Source organism: Perca flavescens, chromosome 8 (genome assembly GCF_004354835.1).
Source record: "Perca flavescens isolate YP-PL-M2 chromosome 8, PFLA_1.0, whole genome shotgun sequence".
Taxonomy (NCBI): Eukaryota; Metazoa; Chordata; class Actinopteri; order Perciformes; family Percidae; genus Perca; species Perca flavescens.
In genome coordinates, this window is record NC_041338.1 from 3258850 (window position 1) to 3280948 (window position 22099).

At 43.3% G+C, this 22099-nt stretch overlaps 1 protein-coding gene across 7 annotated transcripts in view; it reads left to right on the plus strand.

Annotated features, from left to right (window-relative positions):
• Window positions 1–21771, plus strand: part of fgd4a (FYVE, RhoGEF and PH domain containing 4a) — a 63449-nt gene extending 41678 nt beyond the window's left edge. For 5 of the 7 annotated variants that reach the window (XM_028585930.1, XM_028585933.1, XM_028585932.1 and 2 more), the window contains 16 exons: window positions 2819–2971; window positions 3936–4137; window positions 6517–6937; window positions 10365–10454; window positions 10602–10747; window positions 13189–13345; window positions 13578–13716; window positions 14765–14823; window positions 15182–15328; window positions 15691–15863; window positions 17497–17527; window positions 17635–17715; window positions 17806–17931; window positions 18263–18400; window positions 19067–19207; window positions 19318–21771. In XM_028585930.1, coding sequence (XP_028441731.1) covers window positions 2819–2971; window positions 3936–4137; window positions 6517–6937; window positions 10365–10454; window positions 10602–10747; window positions 13189–13345; window positions 13578–13716; window positions 14765–14823; window positions 15182–15328; window positions 15691–15863; window positions 17497–17527; window positions 17635–17715; window positions 17806–17931; window positions 18263–18400; window positions 19067–19207; window positions 19318–19587 — 2474 coding nt within the window. In that variant the 3' untranslated portion in view covers window positions 19588–21771. Of the gene's footprint in view, window positions 1–2818; window positions 2972–3935; window positions 4138–4196; window positions 4656–6516; window positions 6938–10364; window positions 10455–10601; window positions 10748–13188; window positions 13346–13577; window positions 13717–14764; window positions 14824–15181; window positions 15329–15690; window positions 15864–17496; window positions 17528–17634; window positions 17716–17805; window positions 17932–18262; window positions 18401–19066; window positions 19208–19317 lie in introns of those variants that run through there. The other 2 variants (XM_028585931.1, XM_028585935.1) reach the window with 2 other exon arrangements.
• Window positions 21772–22099: the final 328 nt, after the last annotated feature.

Below are 22099 nucleotides of genomic sequence, written 5' to 3' on the forward strand. Positions count from 1 at the left end.
ACTCTACCAACTGAGTTATCCGGGCACCCTGGACCCTTTTTTTTAAACACAATAACTCAATACTTACATAAAAGTAAAAGCCATTCAAGTAAAAGCCTCGGTTAAGAGTTAATTATAACCCTATGAGAGTGGACCCCCTGCAATCTTCCAGGAGAAATGCCATATGTGGAGCACAATCTGCAGGCGGAGCCTTCCTTTTTAGCCATATGTATATAATATGGTGCAGAACTTGTTGCTGGATGTTTTCTTATGATCTCTTAATGTGGCCACGAGGGGAAGCCAGGCACATAATCAAGAGAAATTCCTGAGGCCGCCTTCATAATTGATTGGTAATTTTGGGACCGTGTTTAGAAATTGTGCTCTCCCAAACACAGCGTGGGACTGTTTCCAGTCAGACAGTTTGCTCGAGCTGTTGTCTTTAATTACGGTCAGGCTGTAAAAATAGAAACTGTGAATATGTGATTCTGTGGGGGATTTTTTTTTTTCTCTTTCTGTTTCAGGACTGGTAAAATAAAGGGGCCCCAAGCACCATTTTTGGCACAGAGTAGCAAAATGTCAGTAAACAAACAAAGGGTACAGTACATATATAGTACATATGTTGGAGTACATATGTTTTTCAATCAGTTGTGCACATAGGGGTGTAAGAAACAATTATTTTCATTAAAAATAAATCTAATGTTTATTTTTCACCATTTAACAGCTAATCATTTGGCATATAAAACTTAAAAATGACACTTTCCTAAAGCCTAAGCTGACATCTTTGAGTATTCATCCAACAGTCCAAAACCTACAACCTATCATCATCATTCAATCAATTAATCGTCACATACAATGTAGTGAAATTTGATTTCTGCATTTAACCCATCTTAAGTATTAGGAGAAGTGGACAGCTATACATACAGCATCCGGGGAGTAACTTGGGGTTCAGCGTCTTGCTCAGGGACACTTTGACATGTGGCCGGACAACCTGGGATTGAACCACCCACCTTTGGGCCACAAGCCGCCCAGATCATATAATCTCAATGTATTTGGTTGGAAGATTATTTTCTGAAAAAGAGTTATTTTATTTATTCTTCTAAAGGTGCGGATGCTTTTAGTTTGATCTATTTTTGGACATGAAACGCAGTCTTTGAAGGAATTAAGACCTCTTTATCAATAATTTATATTACAGGGATGGAAAATGTCTCCATCCATATCAGCGTCACTGAGTGCCAAACAGAGGAGGACCAGACGTTTCTGTCTGTGGACTGTAGACCTGAAAACAGAACCGACACAGATGAAAGTAGTCGGAAGTTTTGTTTTTTTGCAAAAGTGAAAGTCTGTATCCTTGAAGCTTCACTCTCAGCTATTCAACTACCCACACTGTTTCTGTGTAGAAGTTAACCAAGCGCAAAGCTACATTGATTTCTGCTTCCAACCCATATACATCAGTGCCACTTGTTAAATCACACACACCTATTTAAGTGACCACCTGAATGGAAACTAATACACTGTAAAGTAATTAGAGCTCCTGTGGTACCATATATGGACATTTGCCTAGGTACATGCGTTTCACATGCATATATGTGTGTGTGTGTGTGTGTGTGGTGTGTGTGTGTGCGTGTGTGTGTGTGTGTGCTGTGAGGTCAGAGAGAGGTGTATTTAGGCTACTGTAAACACTGCCAGTGTGTGTCTGTCGGCTCTGTCTAAACACTGATGCTGTACCATCTGTGGCCAGCTGCTTGGGTAAAAGCCTCACCGGAGCTGATCATCAACTGGATCATTAGCTGGATTATCAACTGAGCTGTCTGACACTAAATTAATATTTAGCCTGCAGCTGTTTATCATAAACACATTTGCACGAATTCATACATTCAAATCTATCTATATATATATATATATATATATATATATATATATATATATATATATATATATATATATATATATACAGCCCTGCGTATGAATACCCTGTGATTGTCAGCAGGGATGAGACATGGGAGGAATAATCTCTCCGTGTACGGGACACACTTAGTTCGTTTTCGTAAAACCACAGTGATCTCCTCAGGCCTTGACTTTTGTTGAGCTGTTGTGAATTTGAATAAAGCTAAACAATGCTGTGAGAGTGTTTGTTCATATTTCACATCCTACAAAAATAAAATTCTAAATTGTAGCACAGAATTGATCAGGAGAGCTCAGCTCTCTGGGCCTCTGTCTAATCCTAGTGCCTTCCAGGCAGCGCCGCCTGGAAGACGACGTTGGGGGCTTAAAACACCAAACACCCACTTGAACTCCAGTGTTTACAACACTTCCTTTACAACCAAAATCCCACTTATTGTGAGACACAACAACTCTGCTTTTCCATGCGGTTGCACTATTGCATCAATTGGGAGGTTCTAAATAACTCAGTGTAAATATCATACTGTCATAAATTGGCAAAATGCTGATCTGCCAGCAAGAAGAACATTTTTTGGAATAAAGAAAAAATACAGCTGTGCTTCACTCTGAGAGACTATATACCAGTATTGGTGCCTGTCCATCTAACAATGCACTGTTGTGATATATACAGTAGGTATAGCAGTGCTGTTTGTAACAATGGATCTGACAAAGTATTTTAGGCACCTTTATTTTGTCATTCTCTGCCTCTCTCGATACTGTCCTCTGTCTAAAGGGAAAGTGAAAATGTTGTTGACGTTCACGTGAAGCGTTACATTCTATTTTTGAAGAGTCTGTCATAATCATCATCATCACTCTCTTTTTGTTGACTGTGAATGGTCCTGCTCGCTCTCACTCACTCTCACTCTCTCTCTCTCTCTCTCTCTCTCTCCCTGTTCTTCAGCTCTAGGTAGTAGCCCGGTGTATAACCACAGCAACTCACCCAGCGTGCAGGAGTGCCTGAGTCGGGCGTGCAGCGGGACGGCTGACAAGAGCAGGAGAGGGGTCAATGGAAAAAGCTCTGGCTTCAGGCCTGGGCTGCCGTCTAAACCACAAGGTACACAGCAGCGCTGCAGGGCGCAGAGTGGGAGGGTCAGTGGACACATTTGTATCAGTCTCTGATTTCTGTGTGAAATCGCTGAGAAAATATTGACACGCACACACTGATTGTTCCGTCTCCTGTGACCTTCCTCCAGCCTCGATGTCGACCGTTGGTATAGCCGTGCCTGAGGACTTCCAGGATCCTATAGGGCTGCACAATATATCTTTTTTTATCGCCATCGCGATATCGACTGCCACAATATACGCATCGCCAAATGCCAAAGACTTTTTGATTTTTTGTTTTTTATATTTAATTCAATGTTCAATTTGTTCAATAAAATTGTTGTAAATGTTGATTTCCTTTCATTTGCTTTAAATTCAACAAGCACTTTGTTGTATTTTAGCAGAGTACCGAAAGCAGCAGAAATGAAGATCTGAGAACACTTAAATATCAGTTTAAGTAACGTCATTTTGACGATATTCAACAACGCTGTCACATATTTTCCTCATATCGTGCAGCCCTAGTATACTATATGACTCCACACATGCTCACGCCGCTGCAGGGAAACAGGAATAGAGTTACGTAAGTTGGCCTTGGATCGGTGAACCCTGAGAGCCTCGTTCCTCTTTTATTTGAGACGAGTAAATCATTCCCAGGAGATAAGACGAGAGACAGAGCTCCTTTCTTTCTGCTGCTGTAAATCAGGCAGTAAATTTGACTCCTAACTCATGCATGCGAGACAAGGGAAACTGTTTAGTTATGCTATCATTGAGCTGGGTCCATTGTTTGTTACATGTAGTGGATTTACAGTAATGCAGCTCAGTTCCCTGTGTGTGTGGTGTCAGTTGGGGTAGCCTGTACTGCCCCCTTTCAGGTCACAGTTGACATTGCAGGGACATATTCCATCATGAGAAAAATACAATCTTCTGTATCTACCAGCATCCAAAATAGTCTCCAACTTTTGCTGTCTTCCCTGCAGTGCCTCCAAAGCCACCACATCTCCAGAGCCCGGTAAAGGAGCTCTCGTCCCCGCTGGGCCGCGTCCAGAAACCTCCACTCGGACCAGGCATGGAGGAGGGAGGAGGGGTGGGGAGAGGAGGAGGAGGAGGAGGAAGAGGAAGAGGAAGAGGGGAGAAACCATCCAAAGTCTTAGACCTCATCAACCGCTTTGAGGAGAACAGGTAGGGGCTCTTTACTCTCTGGGGGTGTTTGTGGTTTCCCTTCAACTATACGGAAAGTACTGTATATCCTGTAAAAAATTAAAAAGTTGAGTTGAGTATGGGACAGTGTAAGGTATATCATCCGATCTGTAATATTATTCAGTGAAAGTGGCTCTACAATATGTTTTTTTTCTTTTTTTAACACCAGGACAGATTGGTTCCGGTTGAATAACTCCACCTACGTCACTTGATAGCTTTTGTAACAAAAAGAAATCATGAAATCACAGTGACGGAAAAAACTTTCTTAATGTTTCCTATGCCGGTTATTTGATGGATGAAAAGCAGAAGTCCCTCGATTAAAGTCTTCATCCTGACTCAGTCGTAGTAGCACAAGCAAGAGCCGGAGACAGAACAAGCCGAGATTAGCCCGTGCTTCACAGGGGGATGAAAGGAGATTTGTACAGGCGAGGGGGTAAACAGCTCCTCAGTCACTTGTGGGACAGGACTCAGTGTTGTGAAATGAAGCCCAGGAGAACGAGGTAGGATCTCTCCGACCGTCTCAACTTGAATGCCTGCACTTCTGATCTTATCGCCTCGCGGTTAACATGGGGATTTTAGTATTCTGTTGGCTTTGCTTTTACACTGCTGAATTTACTCGATCTAATGCGGGAATAAGTATCTACAAGGCTTACCAGCGTTTCCCCCCTTTTGTATGCATCACATCTTTTTTTATTACAAGTCATGTACGTTTTGATTGTAGCTTCCAGCCTTGTCTGTGCGAGAGAGGCCCATTGGGTGCAGCGAGAGGCACAACAATGGTGCCCTTGTCCCAACTGCTCGTACAGTAGAGCCCAAAAACATTCAGTCTGCAGCAGTAGCATGCCCACTCAAATTTCACTCAGAATCTGTCGCCTCATGTTCCAACTCATCCCTGGTCCGCATCCCTGAAAACAGAATGACAGAATCTCAGCAGGATCCCAGGCTTTTTCCCAGTGTTGAAGTGAGGTTAATCAGAGCGATGGGGGTGTATTTTTTTCACATAGACTCTGCTGGGCTGTGGTTATTAGCCCTCTTGTGGCCTTGGAAACAGACAGAAAAGAAAGGCCCTCAGCTTCTGAGAACAGAATTAGCCTGCTAATGTACTAATCTGGTTCACATGGCACTTGGCTGCCTTAAATGCACCTTAGAGGACAGCCGCATGGCAAGTGAAGCTGTTCTTAATTCTTGTCTCGTTCAGCCCGTTTTAAAACTCTTGTCATGTACCGGAGCACTTACTGTGCTCTATATGCAAAGACAAACTGCTTGCTTGTGTGCGCCTACACACTACAAAGGTTGTGGTTTTCCAGAACAGTATTTAGACGGTATCAGCCAATCGTGGTATTACCGAGTCTACCTCTGAGTGGGTATGGGTGATGCTGTTTAACGTAACTTCAAAGACACTGAGGTGGCCCGACAACCCAGAAGTGATTCATCTGTGGAGTGTTTCACCAGCCTTGTTGTTGTTCCTCTATTTATACATACTTCCTGTTTCAGCCGGACAGTGACATTCAGCACAACAGTGAGCATTTTTTTTGGTGCACCAACAGAGAAACTATAGATCACGGCTATAGTTTCTCTTGTTTACTTACCGATGCTCTACTGTAGTTCATAGAAGTTTTTTTCTTAGATTCGTGAGATACGTGACCAGTTTTAAAAGAGAAGTGAGAACACCAAAATGGAGCTAAGATACAGTAGCTGATCTAGGCTGCTGCTTGCTGAGATCTGGAAGGTAATTTACAGGGAAACAGCTGGACGGACTGCCGGTACAGGATGTAGAGCCGCTGAATGGTGACATTGTGTGTGTGTGTGTGTGTGTGTGTGTGTGTGTGTGTGTGTGTGTGTGTGTGTGTGTGTGTGTGTGTGTGTGTGTGTGTGTTTTGCGTTAATCTTTCTTCCATTCATGTGCTGTATTTTTAAATGTCTGTTTTCCCCCTATTTCATTCACGTTCAAGCTACGAATGAGAGAGATGTTACAGTACAATATATAATGGGGGGCTCTGCTTGGAAGTAGGACAGCATCTACCTCTGGGGAGCAGGGTTGTACCTCTCCCCCTCCTCCTGTCCTCCTCATTACTCCGTATTTGCTCTGCACACACACTTCCTCTGCAGTACGCCAGCTCTCAGCAGCCTCGTACACAGACAGAAGGAAGTTTGTGCATCTCCACAGTTTTATTTTTAACTCTCCTCGCTCAAGTGCAAAAGCTCTCGGCTTGCCGACACGTCCCACACTCCCTGCAGCTACCGAACACGCTCCTGTCATTTTTCTTCATCTCCCTTTCCCCTTTTTCCTCTGCTTTATTTTTTAAACTCTTTTTGTCCTTTTGACGGACTTCCTCCTTTCCCTGTCCTCTGTTCCTCCAGCAGCACAGAGCACAAGAGAGACGGCTCGCCGCTCAAACAGATCAACAAGCCGCCCAACGGCAGCCCGGCTCACCGCGCCTACCCGAAGCAGACGGAGACGGACAGGACTCAGGAGAACCACTCGTCCGTACCGACCTCGCCGCAGGATGCCCCCAAACCGGCGGCCAACGGCGTGCTAGCTCAGATGGAGCAGGACAAGGACAAGGAGGATAACCCGGAGAGGACCAATGAAGGTGTGAGGGTAGAGACCGACGGGCTGCTAAACGGAGACATGGGGTGCGGGAGCACAGAACAGAGTGATGATCATTCATCACCTCCACAGACAGACAGGACTGGTACAGAAAGCCACACTGAGAATGAGGACAGTGGGACTAAAATAGAAAGTGAGCACAGGAACGAAGAAGGAAGCACAGACCATAAGGTACGTTTTTGCTACTTTGTTGCCCCTCGCACCCAGGCGATCTGTGTATGTGTTTCCCTTGTGTTACGTATTTACAGCCGGACAGAGCTGTCTTGTTGCTGTCTCAACAGTCTCTTATAGACAAACATGTATTTATGATCTGGGCTTTCAGCACAATTCAATTTTCTGAAATAAATCAACTCTGGGTGACTCTAACATTGTGTAACAAGTGTAGAGTTACAAGGGTGTGTGTGCGTGTGCGTGTGCGTGTGTGACTCAGAGGAGTTATTTTCTGCGAAGGCCAAACAGATGTCCAACGCTTGAGCAGCTGAGTTCGTGCCTCAGCGACCTCCCCCCGTGGGAGCCCGCTGTTGTCTACACATTATAAATATCTTTGGTTCAAATCAATCTCTGTCTTCTCTGCGCTGAAAACAAGCTTCTCCATGTTATGGGAGGCAGACCCATCAATCGCTCCATGGTGAAATGTTCAGTGGAAATAACAAAAACAATTTCTGTTGCTGTTGACTTGAGAGGGAGCTGTGACAACTTGAAACTTCACTTTGGTGATGAATTCTTTCTTTGTTTCAAATCAAGTTGCCAGTCACATTCAGTCTGGCTGTTTGGAATTATCTCGAGTTAACATACAGTATCACTTCTCTTTGTGCTGTTTGGTACAAAACAACTTCTTAGATACTTCAGACAGTTTATTGGCCTTTTGTAGTGGTGGAACAAGGGCTCAGATCCTTTTGTTACCAATAAAACCATGTAAATACTACACTACGAGTTAAAGTCCTGCATTGAAACTCTTACTTGAGGAAAAGCACGGCCGTATTAGCAGCAAAAATGTACAGACACTTAAGACACTCCCGATGGACAGCAGAACCAGTGATGTTATGCTTTTGATTCCAAGCATTCTTCTTCTTTGTCAAAACTTGGCACCTACATTACCCACAATTCATCTTGACCGCCAACAGTTTGGTCAGAGATTCAGGTGTGTAATGCTAGTAGCAGCTAATGTAGCAGCCAGCCATTAGCCTCAAGTAGGGACGAGTGCTGGGGCTACAGAGGTCTGGTAAACCTATTCCTTGTAGTCTTTAGCCCCAACTTCACCCTCAAGTGACATCACTTGAGGCAGTTAATCAGACATTGTGCAGCTCCCTCTAGAGCCACAAAAGGCTTTTAACAACTTTTTTTCACAATATGCAGTAGTATTCCCTAAGTCCTAAAACTGTTGTGTATAATGGGTGGAGTTCTGCAGACAAATGGCCCCCGTGCGTGATATATGAGTGTATATGTAACATTATCTGATTGTTAATACTGATGCATCAGTGCATACTGTAGCATTTACCTGCTGCAGCTGGTCGAGCTCATTTGGACTACTTTATATCCAGTTAAAGTCCAGTGGTTCCTAGTCTCACATTGGCCAGACTTATCTCCACAGCGCTATCAGTGCTGCAGTATGGTCTGGCTACACCTCTTATCTGTTGTGGCATAGGGGGAAAAAAACACTCTGGCTTGCTTGTATCTCTTTGAACCAATCAAGGCCGACCCATCAATGGGTCACAAGATATACCTGAGGGGCCGTGAGATGATTAATGGGAGAAGAAAGAAGGAAAAACAACGTTTGGCTCCACAAATTTGAATTACCGGTACTTATTTGGGATTTTTGCCTGGACCGCACGGACCAGCCCTAGGACGTAGGAAATTCCGCCAAATTTCACTCAACATTTACTGAAGTTTACTCGCCGGATGTCCGTTACCTTCCTCTTTCTTTGTGTTGGAATTCTAACCTCCGGTGGATTTGTGAGGACTATGGTTAACTGGTCCTCAGATCTCTGCAGGGTAAATCCAGACAGCTAGCTAGACTATCTGTCCAATCTGAGTTTTCTCTCGCACAACTTTTGAACATACACGTTCCACCAAAACAAGTTCTTTCCCGGAGCTGTTTTGCAGAGGCACGGTGGCTACGTCCAGTTATTAGCGCCATCCATGGCGATTGTGATTGGTTTAAAGAAATGCCAATAAACCAGAGCATGTTTTTCTCCCATTCCGGAATTCTATGTGGACTAGCCAGACCCTCCTACGCAGCGCTGTGGAGGAAGGTCTGGCAAAGCGAGACTACTGAGTGATGAATATCCTGGTACTACCGTTGCACCAGACCAGGGGTCACGAGTCAAAGAGATTGGAAACAGTATTTTCAGTCTTTGTGCTGGTAAACTGCCCTGGCATGCAACAAAAACACACGTATAATCATGTCAGTATGTGTGTGTGATGTTTTGTTGAGTACATTTTGAGGCTACAGTAATTGTTTGTTTCACACCAATTGGCATCTCACACAATCTTTGTTTGATTTGGGGTCATTTCCCTTCTTCCATATTTTCATTTCCTGTTCTGAGCTCCTGCTACACCGCAGCCCATTGTTAAGGACACACACACACACACACACACACACACACACACACACACACACACACACACACACACACACACACACACACACACACACACACACACACACACACACACACACACACACACACACACACACACACACACACACACACACGCACACAGTGCGTTTCACTATCTTTGTGGGGACCCGTCATTGACATAATACATTCCCTAGCCCCTTACCCTAACCATCACAACTAATTGCCTAACCTTAACCCTTACCCTCACCCTAACCATAACCTAATGCTATCCCTAATCCTAAAACCAAGTTTTAACCCTCAAACAGCCCTTTAAGGTTGTGGGGTCCAGCATTTTGGTCCCATAAAGCTGTCCGGACCCCAAAAGTATACTGTATTCCCTTTTTTTGGACCCCACGAATATAGTTAAACAAGAACACACACACACACACACCCACACACACACACCATGCTACTGTATGCAGCAACAGTGAAACAGGATTTGACACAGAGCTGCGCTCAAACAGCAGAAGAGTCACTGATGCGTTGAAGCTGAACCAGAACAATAAATGCACGATTTGCAGGGAACATTTTCTTATTGAAATGCAGAAAATGCAACATGTCTTTCCTCTGCTATTCATTCTCTGACAACTTTTTTAAAAAGAGCAACGTGTGGTGTGAATCCAGCATTAAATGAGATCAGTAACCTCAACCCAACAGGATCTTTCAAGTGACAATGGCGTGGGAACAAATACCGAGCGGAGACAAAATCACGCGCTAGCTCCAGTTTGTCCCACACTTCTGCATTATTCTCAGTCAGCTCAGTCCAACTCCAGTCGCTGTGTTGTAAAAGCTGACTTAGGAGGACCAGCTACTCATCATTATAGACTGAAACGGTCATTATGCAGACTACAGACTTTCTAGCTCAACAGAAGAAAGAAAAAACCCTCTTTCACACTTTGCTAATTGATCAATGATCAAACGTTATGTAAGATCACCACACATGTAAACTTTCCCATTGATGTACCCTCTGTTTTCAGGAGACAAATGAACAGAAGCTGTTTAAGATCGCCAGCGAGCTCTTGCAAACAGAAAAGGCCTACGTAGCGAGACTTAACCTGCTCGACCAGGTGAGGAACTCGGTGAAAGCTCCGTTTCACTTCTGTTTTTTTTTTGACATAGTAAAGGGTTTTAAATGAAACAGTATAAAAACCCCTTTTTCACTTCTCAATTAGTTGTCACTTACCAGTTCTATGTTGTACACGGCTCTTTTTCAGGTGTTCTGCGCAAAGCTAATGGAGGAGGCAAATAAAGGAACGTTCCCTGTGGACGTGGTGAAGAACATCTTCTCCAACATCGTCTCCATCCACACCTTTCACAGCCAGTTCCTGCTTCCAGATCTGGAGAAACGCATGGGAGAATGGTGAGCTTCGGCCTGTAATGAAATGACAATTAATGCAAAAAGGTTCGGTGTCTATGTGAACCTTAAGGCCGTTTTTATGGTTCTGCCGAGGCTCCACGCAGAGCTTTCGCCATAGCCTACGTAAGGGCCTGATGTTTAAACTTGTGCGCTGGTGTGTGCGTCGAGCTAGTGTTATGTCCCTACTGGTTTCCACGCTAACTGTTAACAGCGTTCGAGTAGCTCGCTGTATGTGAAGAGGATGTGTTTTTGCTTTCGACAGTTGGAAACCAGCTCGACGCAGACTTGCAATTATTGTATTTTCTCAAATAAATTTTTTGGATGTGGCTGAGATGTAGTGCTCATTTATACAATCAGATTCACAGCAATAGATATGAGATGCGACCTGAAAATCGCCAGTAATGTGTTTGTGATTGTAGAGACAGCAACAACTGCTGCTGTTAGGTAAACACAATATACGGAAACCAGTTAGTGTGGAATCCAGTAGGGACATAACACCGGCATGTGTGTGTGTGTGTGGGGAGTGTGATAGAGCGAGGGAGAAGTGAGAGAGTCACGGTGGTTATCTTCAGAGCGAGTAGTGAGAACCGAAGAGTCTCCCCTGTTCTTTCTGACCACGGGGGGAGATCTGGAGCATGAGAAGTTAACTCTCTCCTTGATTTCATGATGTTTATGGAGAAGGAGAACCAGGAAATGAGTCGGGGGGGGGGAGGGGGGAATGCAACGCTACCAAGCCACGGACGATGTAGACACAGAGGGGTCTGCGGGGGTACGCCGTCAATTCAACGCACAACCATAAAAAGGCCTTTAGCTGCCTTCCCATTTTCTCTTTGTACTGAAACCAACAGTTAAAACACTGATGATAAAGATGTTGTTGTTGGTCAAACTAATGTCCACATAAGATAAATAGATAGATAGATAGATAGATAGATAGATAGATAGATAGATACATTTTCATTAATCCCAAAAATGGGAAATTACAGTGTTACAGGAGCAAAATATCAGACACACAGCGCACATACAGAATACAGTGAGGAAAATAAGTATTTGAACACCCTGCTATTTTGCAAGTTCTCCCACTTGGAAATCATGGAGGGGTCTGAAATTGTCATCATAGGTGCATGTCCACATGATTTTTTAACTATTTATTTGTATGATACAGCTGCAAATTTGAACACCTGTCTATCAGCTAGAATTCTGACCCTCAAAGACCTGTTAGTCTGCCTTTAAAATGTCCACCTCCACTCCATTTATTATCCTAAATTAGATGCACCTGTTTGAGGTCGTTAGCTGCATAAAGACACCTGTCCACCCCATACAATCAGTAAGAATCCAACTACTAACATGGCCAAGACCAAAGAGCTGTCCAAAGACACTAGAGACAAAATTGTACACCTCCACAAGGCTGGAAAGGGCTACGGGGAAATTGCCAAGCAGCTTGGTGAAAAAAGGTCCACTGTTGGAGCAATCATTAGAAAATGGAAGAAGCTAAACATGACTGTCAATCTCCCTATGACTGGGGCTCCATGCAAGATCTCACCTTGTGGGGTCTCAATGATCCTAAGAAAGGTGAGAAATCAGCCCAGAACTACACGGGAGGAGCTGGTCAATGACCTGAAAAGAGCTGGGACCACCGTTTCCAAGGTTAATGTTGGTAATACACTAAGACGTCATGGTTTGAAATCATGCATGGCACGGAAGGTTCCCCTGCTTAAACCAGCACATGTCAAGGCCCGTCTTAAGTTTGCCAATGACCATTTGGATGATCCAGAGGAGTCATGGGAGAAAGTCATGTGGTCAGATGACACCAAAATAGAACTTTGGGTTAGGGTTAACTCAGGTGTTCAAATACTTATTTGCAGCTGTATCATACAAATAAATAGTTTAAAAATTCATACATTTGATTTTGACTGGATTTTTTTTTTAGATTGTCTCTCACAGTGGACATGCACCTACAATGACAATTTTAGACCCCTCCATGATTTCTAAGTGGGAGAACTTGCAAAACAGCAGGGTGTTCAAATACTTTTCCTCACTGTATATATGAAATAATATGATGCGATATACATGAAATAATATATGTACTTGAGTACTTTTCTTTTCATGCCACTTTCTACTTCTACTCCGCTACATCTCAGAGGGAAATATTGTTCTTTTTACTCCACTACATTTATCTGACAGCTTTAGTTACTAGTAACTAAACACATGTAGTTTGTATAATTGCTGTTTTATTATAAATGAATTAAACACAGGACAGTTTTGATCATTTTCAGTTTCTAAATTGTGAGGATTTTTCTGCATTTAGTAGGTAGCCTTTTCAGCATTTTCAGTTGTAACAGAGTTTTGGTGGGGGGGTTTACAGTGTGGTATCAGTACTTTTACTTAAGTAAAGGATCAGAGTACTTCCACCAGTGACAAATTGACTTTCTCTCCCCACCCCGCAGGGAGTCCACACCTCGCATCGGAGACATCCTGCAGAAACTCACCCCCTTCCTCAAGATGTACGCAGAGTACGTGAAGAATTTCGAGAAGGCCATGGAGCTGCTCAAACTGTGGACTGATCGCTCGCCTCAATTCAAGGCCATCATTCAGGACATACAGGTACTGTGAACAAAAGTCCAGTCCGTACACATTTTGCTTCATGCACTTTTATTTTAGAACGAGGATCGCATTACTGAGAGAACACAGATCCAGGCTGAAGAGTTGGTCTAACGTGAGAAGCACCACTCGTGTCTTGTATTTGTCATTATCTAATAGGTCTGGGGTCAGATAAATACATTTCATGTTTCCACGTAGGGTAAAAGTTGTAATTTTCTTGGTTATTCCCGGACAGAGTCAAGAGGTCTGTGGCTGCCTGACGCTTCAGCATCACATGTTGGAGCCCGTGCAGCGAGTCCCTCGCTACGAGATGCTGCTTAAAGACTATCTGAAGAAGCTGCCTGAGGGCGACCCTGACCGACGAGATTCAGAGAGTAAGTCCAAATACCTCAAATTCCTGTCTTGTATAAATAAAGCACTTGAAAGCAATACTTGAGTAAAAGTACAAGTATCTTACCAGAAAATGACTTTGGTAGAAGTTAAAGTCTCCTTTTAGAATATTACTTGAGTAAAAGTCTTAAAGGATGTAATGTATACTTTGTTGGGGTGGCAGTAGCTCAGTCTGTAGGGTCGCTGGTTCAAGTCCCCATAAGGACCAAAGCATGGTGGTGGACTAGTAGCTGGAGAGGTGCCAGTTTACCTCCTGGGCACTGCTAAGGTGCCCTTAGGCAAGGCACCGAACCCCCAAGCAGCTGCTTGGGGCACCTTTCCACGGGCAGCCCCTTCAGTCTGACATCTCTTTCCATTAGTGCGTGTATAGGTACTGTGTGTGTGTGTGTGTGTGTGTGTGTGTGTGTGTAATTCAGACGTGTGTAATAACAACAGAGCGGAATTTCCCCTTGCGGGGTTAATAAAGTATTACAGTATACATTAAACTATTTACTGTACTTAAGTATCAAAATTAATTTTATGACATTAAATGTACTTAACTATTAGAAGTAAAAGTAAAAAAAAAAAAAACTTTGATTATGAACTTTATGGCCAAAGGTGTGTAACGTTATCTTCATCACCACTATTGTCGGGGGTGGTCATCGTCTGTTACCATGGCGACAGAGCCTGCACCAGGTGTTTCCATGACACTATCAGTCGTTATGCTTCCTCCTCTTCTTCTTTAGTTTTGGCCTATGGTCACCAACTGGAATGGAGCGTGCGTTATCTTGACAATTTAGAAGCAATGATTCACCAAACCTGCTTTTTTTCCAGTGTAACAGATTTATTCTGATTTGATTTTGTAGTAACGAGTAACTAAGATGCTCAGGGGAAATGTAGAGTAAAAGTAAAAGCATCCGGAAATATAAATAATGAAGTACAGATATGTTAAAATTCTACTTAAGTACAGTAGCGAAGTATTTGTACTTTGGTATACAAATTCCCACTCCAAGGAGTCCTTTTTATTTCAACCCATCTTTGTATTTCTTCCAGAATCATTAGAAATTATCGCCACAGCAGCTACTCACTCCAACAGTGCCATACGGAAATCTGTAAGTACAGACATTGTAAAGCATTTTCGGTAACACTTTACTTGAAGGTATCTACATAAGAGTGACATGACACGGTCATGACACGGTCATGACACGGTCATGACACATGAACCCTAACCCTAACTCCAATCCTAACCCTAACCATAACTTGTATTGACAAAAACCAAATGATACTTACTAAAAGAAGCGTTATGTCATAAACGTTTGACTGTTTATAATGTTCATGACACGTTCGTGACAGCGTCATGTCACTCTTACGTAGATACCTTCAAGTAAAGTGTAAACGCATTTCCTGTAGACGTATAAGACAGAGTCTCTTCCACACGTTGACATCCAACCTAACCCCATCCTCATTCAGGAGAATCTGAAGAAACTGATGGAGATATACGAAATGCTGGGTGAGGAGGAGGACATCGTTAACCCCTCCAACGAGTTCATCAAAGAGGGCCACATCTTGAAGCTGGCGGCCAGGAACACCTCGGCCATGGAGCGGTACCTCTTCCTGGTGAGAGAAACTGTCGAGTACAAAAACATCTAAACTATCCGGCGAGGGAAACACGCCGAGGCGAGACTCTCGTCTGCACAAGTCAATTGAAACAAGTGAATCATTTCAAGCCAGGAACGCCTCTGTGTGAGAGTACATCGGGGGCACGTAAACACATCTCTCAATTATTGATATTGCCAGATGATGTGATTACGTTTGGGCTGTTTCTTATTAGCTTCAGGCTGAATGTCTCCCAGCTGTGTGATTCAGGTTACCTGCAGAGTTCAGCACTGCACCCTTCGGAAGAAAACAGTGCCAGGAACCGACACTAGAATAGCGCTGATCCTCAGTACAAACTTGTCTTTCTTTTTTTTCCCTGCCAGTTCAACAACATGCTGTTGTACTGCGTGCCCAAGTTCAGTCTGGGAGGGACGAAGTACACAGTGAGGACGCGGATCGGCATCGACGGCATGAAGGTCCTGGAAACGACCAACGCGGACTACCCTCATACCTTCCAGGTCTCAGGGAAGGAGAGGATGCTAGAGCTACAGGCCAGGTACATTTTATGCTAGTCTATATTATATCCACGACGTTCCGCTTCCGGGATCGCTCTGTTGCCGCCGGAAATTCTGCTAGATGTCCTTTTTTTTCCGGCCAGATGTCTGTTACCTTCCGCTTTCTTTGTGTTGGCTTTCTAACCTTCGGTGGATTTGTGAAATCTATGGTTAACTGCTCCTCAGATCTCTGCAGGGTAAATCCAGACAGCTAGCTAGACTATCTGTCCAATTTGAGTTTTCTGTCGCACATCTAAAACTACTTTTGAACGTACACACATTCCACCAAAACTAGTTCCTTGCCGAGGCTATTTTACAGCGGAACCTGGGCTCCGCTCGGCGTTTACAAAGCCGGTCTACGGAAAGCCGTTCCACTCCCTATCCAGCCCCATTGTACCGGATTTGGTTGCAGTTCCACCAGAGTTCCACTGGGGATGATCGTGGTCCAGTGCAAAATGAATGGGACCCTATGGAGCTAGACGGCTAAATGTGTATCTTTCGTCTGATTGTCGTTGAGAAACCTCAGATTTGATTGTAGTTTTTGCAAGTTCAACATGGATTATAGGTCGAAAGTTGAATGAATGAGTACTTATGTCCTTTTGATTTCTTACAGGTTGAGTCGTTGTAGCCCATAACACGCTAGCATTCTGCTAATGAATGCTGATTGGTCAGTGAAGGACCGATTACGATCAGAGATCCCGCTTGACGGCATCCGAAGCAGAACCAGAATGTCAGAGTGAATATTTCGGCGTGGTCTTTAAAACATCAGCAAACCTCTTTCTAGCATGTGTATTGACAGGGAGAGCCTAACCTGTCAGCTGTGTTGTCGATGCCTCGAGAGAACGAAGGAAGGGACTCAGAGCTTGCCGTAAAACAGTATCTCTGGCCGTACATGTGTATGACGTCATTGACATTTTAAAAGGCTTTTTAGAACAGAAAAGCGACTTTAAAAAAATCTAACACCCAGCAGTGTGTATTTTCTTTGCCTCCCCTTTCAAATGCAACATTGAAATTACTAGACAAAAAATTATATCCTGAGAAAAGTGGGTTTTGAGGGGTTTAGCTCCATAGAGCCCCATTCATTCTGCACTGGCCTGTGAGCGCCCCCTATATGGATTTCTGGTGGAACTGCAACCAGTTCAGAAGCCGGAAGTAACGAGGGAGTGGAACTTCTTCCTATATTAGAAATTCTTTGGCGTTTAGCACAACCCATTGGTTTAAAGACACGCCAATAAACCAGAGCACGTCTTTCTACCATCCTGCAATGCTGTGTGGAGGAAGGTCTGGCAAAGCGAGACTAATTTCATGCAGACTTTTCATACATAATACAAGAAGAGGTCATTTAAAAATGTCCTTTTTGCAAACCCTGTAAAAAGGAGCAAAAACAACCTAGCCCCTCCCACTATAAAGCATATAATTGTATGTAATTCGTACCCTATACAGTATAATTTCCCATATATGTGGAAGACCACCTGAATGAGCACACCCAAACTCCATATTTAGTAAATCTCTGAATACTCTTTGACCAGCTAACTGCTATGTTGGTACGACTTGGTGTTGTTAAGAGGAACAGGAAGACCATCACATACATATTTACGTTTGAATGCATTTTATGGCTTTATTTTTCCTCCTCAGCTCCGAGCAGGACAAGGCAGGCTGGCTTAAGGTACGAACAGTACAGTCACAATCATTGTATTTTCTTTATTGATCATAGGTGTGTTGAAGTGAATGAGTGACACATGAGTTTGATGTTGTTGTGTTTTTGCCCTTCAGGCTTTCCAGGAGACCATCGAGATCTTCCAGCAGAAAAACGAGTCATTCAAGAATGCGCTGAAAGATGTGGACGAAGTGTCGGTGAGCGTCACATCAAAGCTGTGCACACAGTTAAACTGTCGCTGTTGTGCGCCGTCACACCGAGTGTCTTTTTTTTTTATTTCGGTATAGAATGCCGAGCTGGGGAAGCGCGCCCCTTGCTGGATCCGTGACAATCAAGTGACGCTGTGTATGAAGTGTAAAGAGCCTTTCAACGCTCTGACACGGCGGAGACACCACTGCAGAGCCTGCGGCTACGTAAGTCATCTTGATGCTGTTATGTCATGCATGGGGGATCAGCCCTATATCCCCACAGCCCTATGTTCCCACACTTCTAAGAATTTTTTTTTCACTGAAAATTAGGCCCTATGATCCCACATTTCTAAGAATTTTCTTAAAATTAGGCCCTATGTTAGGGTTAGGGTTACATTCCATTTGTAGTCCATTACCAGTGGCTTAAAATCGCTTCTGAGTGGCTAATGAAATGATGCTTAAAAATCCTTCTAAAGAGTAGTGATAGTTTTGGTTATAGTGTGGTATATTAGGGTAACTAAGATGTAAGATTGTTCTCTCCTCTTCTTTCTTACAGGTGGTGTGCTGGAAATGTTCAGACAATAAGGTGGCGCTTGAATATGATGGCAACAAGATGAACAAAGTCTGCAGAGACTGCTTCTCCATCCTGACTGGAGAAAGCATAGTGGAGGGCAAGAAGAAGGGCATCCTGGAGGTGAATAGGATATATTGACACATACAATAATACATGCACACATGCTGGGATTTTCTAAATAAGGAGATCATTGACATAGATTTGAGAATCTACGCACTTTACAAAGTGTACCTTCAAAGGAAATAAAATGAGATGAAATATGATATGGGGATCTTGCTTGTTTGTAATGTTATGTTGCCGTTTGAATGACTTGACCTACAATGTGTTGTAGCAATTCAGACCAGTCTGACACCTTTGGTTACATCAGTCATTTGGATGCTACTTTCATAACCTTTACTTGGTTTGTTTTTTGAGTCACCCCAGACATGCTCATGAAAAAAGGTGAAGAGTAGTTTGTCAGAAGTGGTTAACAATTTGAAAATGTGTGTGAAAAGTGAAGCCCTAAATAAGCTGACATCTGTAGCTTCTGTAAAAATGTAAACAGTAGGAACCTTTCTATTCATATACACCGTATAATCACCTGAGTGCATGTCGGCAGATAATGGCTCCAGTTTGCCATCGCCAACAAAATAAATTCCATTTCTGGTGAGGTTCGGGTGGGTTGTTGTCTAGTTCACACACATGCTGGGATTTTCTAAATAAGGAGATAATTGACATAGATATACAGACGTCACATACTTCATCTTGAACTAGCATGGTTTTACTGATCTTGTCTTCCGTGTGCAGATCGAGGCGGCTCAGTTCACGGGCAGCAGCATCATGTGCGGCTTCCTGCAGTACTGTGAGAAGAACAAACCATGGCAGAAGGTGTGGTGCGTCATCCCGGAGAAGGAGTGTCTGGTGCTCTATCTCTACGGAGCTCCGCAGGTAATAACACACACACAAAATAAAAAAAAAAATGTCATAACCGTAATGAATTTAAAATCAATTTCACGCAGATAACCATTCTCTTCATCCCTGACTGTTCTCCTCCTCAGGACGTGAAGGCCCAGTGTACCATCCCCCTCCTGGGCTACTCCGTGGATGACAGCGCCCGGCCCACGGACCCCCCAATCAGCTTCCGCCTCTCCCAGTCCAAGTCCGTTCACAACTTTGCCGCTGAAAGCGAGGAGCTTAAGCAGCGCTGGCTGAAAGTGATCCGAGTGGCAGTGACAGGAGAGATGCCAGACTGCTCAGAGACCAACGGCGGCAACGGCAACACAATGGACGACAACAACACACAAGAAGCGGGTACTGATAGCTCATAAGGGTGTGTGTTTTTTCAACAAGCAAACTGCTGTTAGGTTGCTCAAGAAAGACAGGATGTGCAGATGTGTTCTGCGCACACAAAAGTACAAATGCACACTCTCCATGCTGTCCTTAATCTTAAAGACGAGTGGAAGAATCAGTGCTGGATAAGCTGACCCTACCTTGCCACTTTCCAGTTTGCCGATATTCTCATGAACTTTTGATTCACTGCTAGAGCCGTGCTGGATTACTAAAGGACATGTCTGGTGTAATCAACACTAGAGCAAAGGGGCCTCAGGACTGATCGACTTCCCTCAAACAGGCACTATGAAGGACAGCTCAAACTCAGTTTTCATACACTTTTAATCTTGAGCCAGTGCCCTGTACACAATGTGAATCAAAGCAAAAGGACGGTCCAAAAGAAGTCTGCTGCTGCTTGAACTCAACTCTGTGTACATGTACAGTATAAATGTTTTTTTTTTCTTTTCAAAAAGGAACAGTTGTGTTTTAATGTACAGAAATCAGTCCCAAACTTTGTTTTGATAACATAGAAAACATCTAAGTATGATGGTATAAAGTATTTACAGTATTTTGCCCTTTCTTTGCTTCAGAAGATGGATCCAAAACTGGCAAAATGACCATGTGGTTGGATGATGTTCTCGTCTCCTTCTCTCATCCCTCAGTGAAAATCCCCCAACCGTCTACTGCTAATCGAACTTTGAATGCCCATGGCTGATCTGCCTGCTTGTGTTGGTGGTGTTTTCTATGAAGCAAAAGGAACTCATTTGGGAATTAAACCAGGTTTATGAATATAGTCAACAAGCTATAGCAGAAACTGTTGTCCTTGAGGTTTTATATCGTAATGGCAATAGGTATTGTTATATCGTACATTTCCCAGAAAAAACAGTTGAGAAACCATTTATAGGTGCAACCAACTGTGAATGTCTGTTTCTGGCTCATCCAGTTCAAGAAATGCCTGACAAAACAAGGTGCTTTATCACATTGATGCAATAATCCTGTAAATTCATTGGCACAATAAGTCAGTCCTGATCCTTCATGTGCCACATTCCCAACAATGGCAACCAGAGTTACTGTACGTAAGGTGCACTCCCGCAATTGAGCAGTGCCCCTCCATTAACGTTGGAGAAATGCGAGACAGATCTGTCAAAACTGAAGCAGCGGAGGCAGAGATATCCCCGAGTATAGCAAGCCAAGCTTATAAAACATGGGATCCTACAATTCCCGTAATGTAACTCAACAGCGCCTTACATTAGGTCTTCCCTGCTGAAATACTCAAGTTTTCGCTCAGCTATTTAAAGTTTCAAGCCTAACTCAAGATAACCCTGATGATGTCATAGTGATGTCATTTTCTCAGACTTTAGAAAGCTCCCTGCGAAGCCACCGAAGACATTATACAACGGTTTCCACAGCCTGAGTAGTACTCTCCATGACACGTTTGTTGTATTCATTATTTAGTTTCCTCGGTAGAGAAAAAAAATATAAGGTCACAAACCTCTACGGTCTCACAATATGTATTGTCATACGTCGGCCAACTCTATGGCCCCGACGGTGCCGTTTGGATTGCACTGCTATCGTGTATTCTAATATGGCATTGCCACTGATGGATGATAGTCGTTCATGTGCAAAACTGATGGATGAATGGTAAACGTTTGTCTATCTACAGGGCAGAGGATCGTCAAGTTTTATTTTCAGATGCAAACGCAGAACAATCACAGATATAGCAAGCTGGTGCGAGAAATGTAAATGTGTTTTTAATGCTGTAATTAATTTTATTTAAAGTAATTTATAGAGTATGACAAGCATGATCTGTTAAAAGTAGCACAAATTTGTACCCTGACTGTCCACTAAGAAGCGCAGCAGGTAGATATTATTTCTGAGAGCAAATGTTTTTTTTCCACTAACTCATCAAAACGTGTCACCTCGTGCTTCAGTGACAGACAGCGACCAGTCGCAGCACGTTTCGGTTGGCAGAGTTCCCCCTGTGCTCGATGCTGGTGCTCACCCCTCTGAACTCATTCCCATCCTCAGTATTCAAATAAAAAACGAGCACAAAACTTCCCCATCTGTAAGATCTGAATGTATATCCAGATTTGTACGTCCCGTCATCCCCTCCCCAAAGATTTGAGAATCTACGCACTTTACAGAGTGTACCATAAAAGGAAATAAAATGAGATGAAATATGATATGGGGATCTTGCTTGTTTGTAATGTTATGTTGCCGTTTGAATGACTTGACCTACAATGTGTTGTAGCAATTCAGACCAGTCTGACACCTTTGGTTACATCAGTCATTTGGATGCTACTTTTACGTTTACTTGGTTTGTTTTTTGAGTCATCCCAGACATGCTCATGAAAAAAGGTGAAGAGTAGTTTGTCAGAAGTGGTTAACAATTTGAAAATGTGTGTGAAAAGTGAAGCCCTAAATAAGCTGACATCTGTAGCTTCTGTAAAAATGTAAACAGTAGGAACCTTTCTATTCATATACACCGTATAATCACCTGAATGCATGTCG